Here is an 11003-nt window from a genome sequence, read left to right on the forward strand (position 1 = left end):
AACAAAAAAAATACTCATATGCAAATCTAAAATTCGAATGCATTGATTCTAATCTAAAAACATGATGATATGTTACCAACCCTACTAAGCAATTCTGTTATTTAACTACTTGCAAATAATTTCATTTAGCCATTATCCTACAGATCTATTAGTTTTAATTTATCTGATATTATCATATTTTAATACAAAATTATTTAATTGTTTTTTATATTTTATGACCAGTTGTATGTACAGTATATTGGTTGAATTATATGAATAAACCGAAACAGTTAAAAATCAATTAAAATTAAATCTATGGAGTGTATAATCTATGGAAAGTCAAAAGCACAGTAAGACCTTTAATTTTACAAAAAAAACAAAAAAAAAATTGGAAAAGAGATGCATAGAGTGGCGGAGGCAACCTAGACACCCATGACATTTACATATATTTTTAATCATAGGATAAATTTCCTAGATGATTTGGTTTAAAATATTCATAATAACACCCATGTTTGATCTATTATTCTCTTTGACACAATACATATTTATTTTGCCACTTAACTATAATGCCCTTTCCATTTTTGTTGGCTATAAATCTCTATAATATATCTTTATTGTAAAAAAGAAAAACTGAAATATTCATTGATATATCATTTTTTTCTTCTTTTTTAGATACATCCTAATTTAATTAATATTAATTAATATATATATATGACACATGTAAGCAAAATTGCTGGCTCCGTCACTCTCGTTAATTTACCGAAAGACACGAGACAACACCAGATCAGCTACCAGGGCTTTAAACTCTCCTTTTCGCCAACAGAGAAGAGGAAAAAAGATGTCCTTATATATTGCGCTGATGATTAGAAGGTAGATGCATGGATTATAAATCATGAAGCTTGCTAGGTCATTTTCTGCATGCCTTTGGGTGGAAATATTATTAATTAAGCTATTAGTCTTTTATAATTAAATGTGAAATTTGTCTAAGATAGTATAGATATGTTTGTATGTGTATAATGTAAGCAAAGTCAAAAACGCACACAGTAGCTCCCTTTCCAAAAATAAAGTACATACACACCTGGCCTAACTACTATCTGCGGTTGCTACTTCACCGAACACGTCGACATCTTATACTAGACAACACCGGATCAGCAACAGGAGCTCTAACTCTCCGTGTCGCCGATAGAGACGAGGAAGAAGATGACAATTTCATGACCGAGTTTGAAGTAGAACCCGACTTACACATGATCTCAAACTCTTCAAGAGTAGATAACACATCAGACATATTTGGCCTTAACTTAGCCTCTTGATTAAGACATTGCAACGCAGTATTAGCAGCCAAACAAGCTCCTTTGTGAGGATACTGTCCACCAAGCTTTGTGTCCATTATCCTAAACACTTTCCTTTTGTCTCCTAAGTAAGGTTTTGCCCAATCCACCAGATTTCTTTCCACTCCTACTTTCGATTTGTCTAAAGTTGGACGTCCCGACAGTAACTCGAGCAAGACCACACCAAAACTGTAGACGTCGCTTTTGGCCGTTATCCGACCCGTGGCAACGTATTCTGGTGCCGCATAGCCTTGAGTTCCCATCACTTGGGTTGATACGTGTGTTCTGTCTCCTGTTGGCCCTTCTTTCGCCAATCCCAAATCAGAAAGCTTCGCATTGAACTCCTACGTAGAGATGGACATATAAATCAATCAGAAATGCGCAAGTCAAAACCAAACCATAATATGTTTATGACCTGATTAGTTTTATTACTTTAACCAAATTCAACCAAATGCAACAAATACTTTTGTTTGGTTTGGATTAAATCTCAACAAAATGCGTAAATTTTGTTATTCAATCGTACCGAATCAAGTAAAATATTAGAGGCCTTGAAGTCTCGATATATGACTTGAGCATCGTGAAGGAAAGCAAGTCCTCTCGCCGCACTAATCGCCACTTTCATCCTTGTTCTCCACGGAATCGGCTCTGCCCCACCTACACAGTATTACAGATTTCTATTTCAAAATTATTTTATCAATAACATTTTACAAATCTGTATAGAAACAATGGCCCATAACTTTAAATTCTTTATTACATATAAATTTGTCATGGGTATCCTAATTAGTTTGAGACAGTAGTTTGTTACTTGGGGGACAAGTTTTTACGTCTAAAGAGATGATTCTCCAAGCTTCCCTTTGGCATGTACTCATACACCAAAAGCCGAATGTAATCACCCTTCGAGCAATATCCAATTAGTTTGACAAGATTCTTATGGTGAAGCCTCCCAAGACAATCAACCTCCGCCTGCAAACTCAACAATTTCTTATTTAGGTTTCTATAGCTTAAGGGATATATAGAGGGATAAACTAACGAGCTTACCAACCACTGCCTGTGTCCTTGAAACCCTTCCTCTTTAAGCATTTTGACAGCAACGATCATGCCTGAACCTGGTTTTGAAGGCGATAAAGTGCGTTCGTCGATCCATCCTTTGTAGACATAACCAAAACCGCCTTCACCGATAACACTATTTGGTCTGAAATTCCTAGTGGCTGTCTTTAGCTCGTTAAACGTAAACGCCTTTAGCGTTGGAGATGCTAAGAGCTCTCCTTCACTCCTCAGAGTTTTAAGAGAAGCGAAACTCCTGTCATCGCTGCAACATGATGGTTGTATGGTTAAGCTTGAAAGCCGTGACGATTGACCTCTTTTGGCAGAGATTCTTGAGGATCCTGAGGAATCAACACATTTTTTAATCAAATATATATATGTCTTAACTCAGTTTAGGACTTTATAATCAGATACAATAATATATAACAACAAGTTGAGAAATCCGAGAGAGAAAGAAAGGTGTTCTGTAGCATACCACGGTAAGGACTTTCTCTGCTATCTACTTTCGTGGAAGAACCAAAGCAATTTCCCATCAGGGAAATTTTAAAATGGATGCGAGAACTGAAATCAAAAGTATCATATCCGAGAAGTGAGCCTATATACAGAAGGAAGAGATCATATAGATCTTGATGTAAGGTAGAGACCGAAGAAAAGGGTATAATGTAACACAAAGAGAAAATGGGAAGAAGAAACAGAGGATAGAGACAGGGCGATGAACAAAAAGAAATACAAAAGAGAAAAGAAAAGCAAAAGAGATGGTCAAACAGAAACAAACGTGTGCGCCACTCATCTCTGATTTGGTCTGCTTTCACTTCCAAAAGATGTATATCCAATATTTACCACTCAACTTAATTCCTTATTTGTTGATATGCATGTAAAAATATTTAACAAAATATATATCAGGAAAAATATGTTTAAGGTTCACGTATTGATACGTAGTCATAAATCTATAATTCATTTACTTTAGTGGTTGACAAAATTGTTTTAGTAATTACGTAAATTAGGTAGTATACTAAAAAAAAATATACTTAATCTTTTAGGAAATAATAAATAGTGACAGAAAATAATAAATTAACATTGAAGTAAGTAAAAACTCAAAATTTGATATCATACATAATTTTAGATTTCCTTTTATATTAAAGAAAACGAAACTATGGAGATTAACTTTTCCTATGTATTCGCCTCTGTATCTCTTCCCTTAATGCACAGAAATTTGTCTCTACTCTTTACTATCCCCTCCGCTCCGGTTTTGTGGTCAATCCCACAACTAGATGGCATCGTGTTCTTCCTCTCTCCAACTATCAGCAACTCATAATCAACAGGAGAAGACAATTTTTACATGCCGTTTTCATAAACTTGGATTCGGCAAAGATAAATTCACGGGCACATGCAAGCAGTGCCGTCTCATTAGATTTGAGGGCCCTTGGAAAACCAAAAAAAGTTCAAAGTTTCTTACTAAATTTTTTTTATTTTTGTAAAATGGACCCTTTTCTTTTGAGAAAAATTTTAAAAATTGATTTGGACCCATGAAAAATGCCTATGTTGCCTATAGCCTAAGACGGGCCTGCATGCAAGCCTGTTTTGTTATACAACTCTTCAGAGATTGGTCGAGAAAACGCCACCACATGCGAAGTTTTCGATTTTAGCACTAACGCCTGGACGTATGTCACTCCCTCTGCACCTTATCAGGTTACTGGCCACAGTCCTGCGTATCTAGATTTATTACTAAAGTAACAGAGGGGTTTTCTTTTTGTATGTATTAGTATAAGTAACAGAGGGGTTTTATTACTAAATAAGTATAGGATTTATTACCCTGATTCTTTTTGTATGAATCCAGGTAAACTTGTAAATCTTTTTGTATGTATTATAAGTATAATATATTTTATGAAAGTTATAGTAAAGAGTAACAACCATCATAACATTTATATTACTAATAAACAAATATTATGACAAACAAAATTATAAAAGCAGGACGTTTGGAGAAAAGTTTAGAAACTTGAAGTGTATAGCTATAATGGGAAAAATGAAACTTAGAGAATATAGACAATTTCCTATTCTTCAAAGAACAAGGAAATTGTCAATTTCTGTTAATATTAGAACAGGAAAAAAGCATGTTGTATGGCACATCATGTTTAGTATAAATAGGGTACTTTGGCTTCAGGTAGAGGCAGAGATTTAGAGTTTGAGAATTTCTAGCAATTGAATTTCAAGCTTAAGAAGAATAGCTTAGATATTCAAAGAGAGCTGAGGGGTTTTTGAGAAAGGTTCTTGATCAAGGTTGTGATCTAAGAACGTGAGTCTGAGAGAATAGAAAATAGTTCTTTAAAAAAATTGTAAATGTATTTTCTATTAACCAAAAGGTTTTTTTGAGAAAACCCCTCTGTTAATTGTTGATTTAGTTTATGTGCCAATAAATTGTTGTAAATACAGTGACAAAGGTGTCACATATCTCGCCACATATTTTTACTAAATTTTTCTTGTAAAATAGCCACAACTTATAACCGTTGTATATTTCTTGCAAAATTTGCAAGACATTTTCGTATGTTGTAATATTGTTGCTAATTTGTAATGAAAAAAAGCAACAGACAGTTTTGTCACTATTTTGCAATAAAATTGTAATAAAATTGTTACGTGCATACATCATTGCAAAAATATATCAAAAAATATTACAAAATCTTAACGAATATGATCATTGCAAAAATATCGTGGCAATAACCATATTTTTTTGTAGTGTACATTGAAGAAGTGATAATTAGAAACAGCAGATGATGAACAGCAGACGAAAAGGGGAGAGAATCTGACCTGAAGATCTCAGAGAATCGAGTATTTTGTTTTGAAGATGTTGTAATTTGAAGCTTTTGATCTCATCGAGAATATCCTCACGAGACAACACACCCTTGTTGAAGAGTTTTAAAACGTCATAAAAGGCTTGTAGGAGAACTTTGTTGCCATCAGAAAGAAGAATCGTGTATGGTTTAAGGGTTTTGGGCACCATCTTCTTTGAGCCAAAGGATCTCTCAAATTCTTGAATAAAAGCTGCAAAAATCAAATCAATCAAACAGAGATGAAACAGAGAAAACTCATAAATGAAAGAACAGAGATGAATTCGCCATTTTTGATAAATAATTACAGTGAAGTATTTAATAAAGAGTTTTTTAAAAAATTAGTCGCTCTGTTTACAAATCATCTTCCAAAACTGTTTAATAGATTCAAAAAGATCCTGACCATCATTTCAAATGATGAACATGAGGATGATACCATTTTTAACTAATGTCAAATAATAATAATAAACTCATTTTCGAAAATAAGATTATTAACGTTAGAAGAAATAATTAGTAACTATCATTATTAATGATTAAATAAATTGAACTACAAAAATTACTTTAAATTCTGTTAGTACAAAAAAATAGTAATGATCGTTAATGAAAAGAGCATAAATGGAATCTTAAAATTTGAGAGAATCAAAGATCTTGTCCTGAAGATGAACCAGACTAAACTATCTGATTTTGTTATCTCCTAGTGATTGAATCCTAGTGATTGAAGAATCTTTGGAGAAAATCAACTATTATTCAAAACATTTGTTGATATCTTGAAAAGTTTCAAAATGGACAAACTAAATCTTCATTTTAAAGAGAAATCGCATAAGGGCAAAGTGAATTTGAAAATTTAGGTGGAAAAATCAAAGTATTTGGACTTGTTCATTTTTCTGATGAAATTCTAAATTCTCTCAAACTTTCAAGTTTAAATCTGCTTCATTATTTTCCGTATCATTCTCTCTTCATATCATTCTCTCTTCATGTAAATCGATTTATGGATTGTTATAAATGGTTTTGGCAAAATTTCTTGAAGAACTAGATAATTGTTGACATATCTGTTAATGGATTTTTGAATAGATACTTGTTGAAATAGATAAATATTTAGGTTAATGTTAATTTATATTTTATTATAATTATTATTTAAATACTATAAATTAAATTAATGGTAAAGAATTATAAAAATACACATATTTAGTTATATCAATAATGTTTTTTTTTAAAGCGTGTGTGTATAACAATATTTACCACTCAACTTAATTCCTTATTTGTTGACATGTAAAAATGTTTAACAGAATGTACATCAGCAAAAATATGTATAAGGTTTACGTATTGATACGTAGTAATAAATTTATAATTCATTTATTTTAGTGGTTGACAAAATTGTTTTAGTAATTACGTAAATTAGGTAGTCTACTAAAAATTATACTTAATCTTTCAGAAAATAATAAATAGTGACAGAAATTATACTTAACTTTCCCTATGTATTCGCCTCTGTATTTGAAATCAGGATTATGTGGAAAAAAACTCTGTTTGAGGATTGAATGGCTGCCTCACCACATACTTGAGGGAGCTCCGGTGAAATCTCTGGTGAGATTCAAAGCTGTATCGAAGCAGTGGAAATCAACTATCGAATGCCGTATATTCCAAGGGAGACAATATCAGGAGGTCCAGATATTCTCATGGTGTCCGTACGTCTGTTCGACGATGGTTGTTCTGAATATGACGCGGAGGCAGAACCGTCGAGAATCGAATCTATAAGAACACTGGTGTTGGGTTCTTCATCATCGCTCAAGATCCCTACACCCTTGAAAGAACAAATATCACTTTGTTTGTCAGAATAGCTGTGACGGTCTTGTTTGTCTCTACTATCGCGTCCGCTCTGGTTTTGTGGTCAATCCCACAACTAGATGGCATCGTGTTCTTCCTCTCTCTAGCTATCAGCAACTCATATTTCTTCCTCTTCTCTATCCGCGCGAAACAGAAGATGTCCAAGAACCCGTATATACTAGAGCTTGAAGTGTATTAAAATGCTACAATGGGAAAAAGGAAACTTAGAGAAAGACAATTTCCTATTCTTCAAAAAAACAAGGAAATTGTCAATTTCTGTTAGTATTAGAATAGGAAAAAAAAAAATATGTTGTATTGCACACCCTGTTTAGTATAAATAGGGTGCCTTGGTCTCAGGTAGAAGCAGAGATTTAGAGTTTGAGAATTCCTAGCAATTGAATCTCAAGCTTAAGAAGAATAGCTTAGATATTCAAAGAGAGCTGAGGGGTTTTTGAGAGAGGTTTTGATCAAGTTTTGTGATCTAAGAACAGGAGTCTGAGAGAATAGAAAATAGTTTTAAAAGAAAGAGTTGTCAATATATTTTCTATTAATGGAAAGGTTGTTTTGAGAAAACCGCAGTATAATTGTTGATTTAGTTTCTGTGCCAATAGCTCTTACACTTTCAAAGAAGTTTCACCTCCTTTGTCGAATACTAAATCTAGCTTGTTGCGGTTCACGCTGATTTCCCACAAATTGAGATCTTTGCGTGTTCAATATATCTTCTCAGTCGAATTTAGGGTATTCGTCAGGAGCCGCCATGAAACGCAGGGTCGATGAGAAGGAGAGATTAGGTCCGATCCCTGCCAAGTCTCGTATGAAGAGCCACCAAAATAAACTCCTTAAGGAAGATGAGAAAGACACAAACCCAAGTAACTTAGGTTTAGATTCGCTCCCTCTTGATCTAAAGATGGCTATATTGACTAGAGTGCCTGCCAAGTCTCTCATGACGTTCCGATGCGTGTCAAAGATGTGGTATTCCATCATCCGAAGCCGAGGATTCATTGATTCCTACTTCTCTATGTCCTCCAAGAAGCAATCGCGGTTTATAGTGGCTTTGAGTAACGGTTTATTCAACAAGATTGGGGAGAAACTTATCTTCTTCTTCACGTTTTCAAACGAGGGAGAGGAGTCTTCTTCTTTGGTACCCACCTTTGAGATGGCAATGCCTTCAGTTAGCTTTAGTTACATTTCAGGGTCCTGCACTTCTTTACATGGCTTTCTCGCTCTCAGAGTTGTCGGTGAGAAGATTCTCTGTAACCCTAACACGGAGCAATTCACTACGGTACCCGATACCACCTGCTTCATGGGATACGATCCGATTGACAATCAATACAAATCGCTATGTTTTGATTTTGATTGTAGATATCCTAGTGTTGATATAGAGCACAAAGTGTTGACTTTGGGAGATGGTAAAGGATGGAGACACATTAAAAGTACCCATGGACCTTCCTTATAGCCCGCTACCACCAAATATCTGCATCAGCGGTTTTCTCTACTATGGTGCTTATAGCTTATCCCAAACCAAAGATCCATTAGTCGTGTGTTTTGATGTTAGATCTGAGCAACTAAGTTTTATCAAAGCACCTAACGTTGTCCTGCAATGGAAGAAGGATGCAGTCTTCATAGACTACAAAGGGAAGCTAGCTTCCATTGTGAGAGACCCCTATTGTCGCTTCACCAGTTTTGATTTTTGGTTACTAGACGACCCCAAGAAACATAAATGGTCAAAGAAAACTTGTGTTTTTCCCTTCTCTGTGTGGGATTATGTTGGGAATGTCAAAGTATGTTTTCCTGGCACCAACAAGGCTGGTGAGATCATTATTGCACCACAGAAGTTGTCATACGATGTTCGACCCTTCTACATTTTCTACTATAATGTTGAAACAAAGAAAATGAGAAGAGTTAGGCTCCTAGGAATTGGAGACGATGAAGAGTTTAGGCGCTCTTATGGATTCGTAAACCATGGTGATTGTCTTGTCCGTATTGCACCTCAACACATCGAGAGTATTGCTTTTCTAAAGGATCTATGATTTGACTTGATTCCGATAATCCAAAGTAAAAAAGAGCACTGGAAACTCTGATTTTTTTATTATCTATACTAATATTTTTGCAGCAGTTTTTGCTCAAAAATATTTTTTTGAAAGTTTTTACATTTAATGCATTGACTTTAATATTAGTTACCAAAACTTCAAAATTAATTATAGGTAAAATTTAAAAAAATAAAGAAATCTTTCTACCTCATTCAAACATAAATATGTGAGTATCTTTCATTTTTTATTTGAATTTATATTTAAATTATCTTGAATTATTCTATATTATATTTATTTAATAAAAATTGTGATTTTTCCTGCGTGTGATGTAAATTTGTACTTTTAATTTAATTATTAATTATTTAATAAATATAAATAATTAAAGAAATTTTGTAATAACTATTTTATTAAAATGAGCTCTCCCGCGATATCGCGGGGGCACAATACCTAGTAATAATAATAATAATAATAATAATAATAATAGTGAGTAGTGAAAAAGATCTAAAGAGAGAGAGAGAGTAAATCCCTTGGGCTTTCTTGATTCAGTTGGGTTCTTATTTTATAATGCGTTGGCCTCAACTAGGCTGAAATGACCATGTAACATATTATTATATTTCTGATGCAATTAATTAATAGTAAATTTCAAGGGCATGTTTATAGGGGGATTAGGTGAGGGTGTTCTTAGAGGAGAAATATTGTAAAAATATTGTAAGATCAGGTCTTAAGAACTTTTGTTAAGAAGTTAGTTATTGGGAAAACATGTATAAGATCTTAAGATTTAATAATATAATATTCTTATAGAAATTTAAAAATGTTTAATAAATACAAAGATTAATGTTTAATAAATAATTTAAGAATGTTTAAAACTATTTAATAATATAATGTTTATTAATACTCTTATTAAACATATTACAATTATAAAATTTTATAAAATAACATATTACTTAATTAAAAAATGACCAAATGCTTTTAAAACTTTTATTACTTAATTAAAACTTTTATTAACATATTACTTAATTAAAACTTTAATCAACATATTACTTAATTAAAACTTTTATTAAAATTATAAAAAAAACAAACATATTACTTAATTAATTAAAGAAGACAAACATTTTATTTAATTAATACAAATGACCAAATTTATTCCAAATATTCTCAATCAAATCCTCCTTTAATTTGCGATGTGCTTGTTTATCACGAATTAATGTATGGCCATCACCTAAACCTTCAAGATTTGAAGACATAGTTACTGAAAAGGTAAGATCCGGAGTAGTTCCAGTTCCATCTTCTTGTTGGAATTCTTGTTCGTCATAGAGTGTGTATGAATCTCGTTCATCTTCGACAATCATATTATGCAGTATGAGACATGCTCTCATAATATATGCAATTTTACCCTTTGACCATAAAAGAGTTGGATTTTTAATCATGGCGAATCTAGATTGCAAGACTCCAAATGCACGCTCAACATCTTTTCGTGCACCTTCTTGTTTTTGTGCAAATAAACGATGTTTCGGATGTTGTGGGATAGATTTAACAAATGTCGCCCACTCCGGGTAAATACCATCCATCAGATAGTATTTCCGTTGACATAGTACGTAACTTCGGGAGCTCGACCGTAAATAATGTTATTAAATACTGGTGACTGATCAAGGACATTTAAATCATTACAAGTACCTGGAGCTCCAAAAAATGCGTGCCATATCCAGAGATCTTGTGAAGCTACTGCCTCCAAAACAATTGTTGGCTTATCGGTGCCTCTTGAATACATTCCTTTCCAAGCGGTTGGGCAATTTTTCCACTGCCAGTGCATACAGTCAATGCTTACAACCATCCCGGGAAAACCCCTCTGTTCTCCATAAAATAGTAGCCTTTGAAGATCCTCTGGTGTTGGTCGGCGTAGGTATTCAGTGCCAAACAAGTCAACTATCCCGACGACAAAATGTTCCAAACATTTACGAGCAGTACAAGCAGCAAGACGT

General features: G+C 33.5%; 1 protein-coding gene and 1 pseudogene across 1 annotated transcript; one reads left to right on the forward strand and one right to left on the reverse strand.

Annotated features, from left to right (window-relative positions):
- LOC104756832 (protein kinase 2B, chloroplastic-like) lies at positions 1006–3043 on the reverse strand. The gene is made up of 5 exons (XM_010479480.2): positions 2827–3043; positions 2346–2692; positions 2132–2270; positions 1831–1961; positions 1006–1651 (listed from the first exon to the last, which is right to left on the reverse strand). Exons 1-5 carry the CDS (start codon positions 2882–2884, stop codon positions 1088–1090), a joined length of 1239 nt encoding a protein of 412 aa, XP_010477782.1. The 5' UTR covers positions 2885–3043; the 3' UTR covers positions 1006–1087.
- LOC104759414 lies at positions 7752–9024 on the forward strand (annotated as a pseudogene).

Source organism: Camelina sativa, chromosome 17, assembly GCF_000633955.1.
Source record: "Camelina sativa cultivar DH55 chromosome 17, Cs, whole genome shotgun sequence".
In the NCBI taxonomy this organism is placed as follows: Eukaryota; Viridiplantae; Streptophyta; class Magnoliopsida; order Brassicales; family Brassicaceae; genus Camelina; species Camelina sativa.

Excerpts from the sequence above, each read along its gene's own strand:
- LOC104756832 (XM_010479480.2), bottom strand. The coding sequence starts at position 2,884 with ATGGGAAATTGCTTTGGTTCTTCCACGAAAGTAGATAGCAGAGAAAGT. Across the intron at positions 2,271-2,345 it reads AAGGACACAGGCAGTGGTTG|GCGGAGGTTGATTGTCTTGG; the intron begins GTAAGCTCGTTA and ends TTGAGTTTGCAG. Across the intron at positions 1,962-2,131 it reads GGAGAATCATCTCTTTAGAC|GTGGGGCAGAGCCGATTCCG; the intron begins GTAAAAACTTGT and ends AATACTGTGTAG.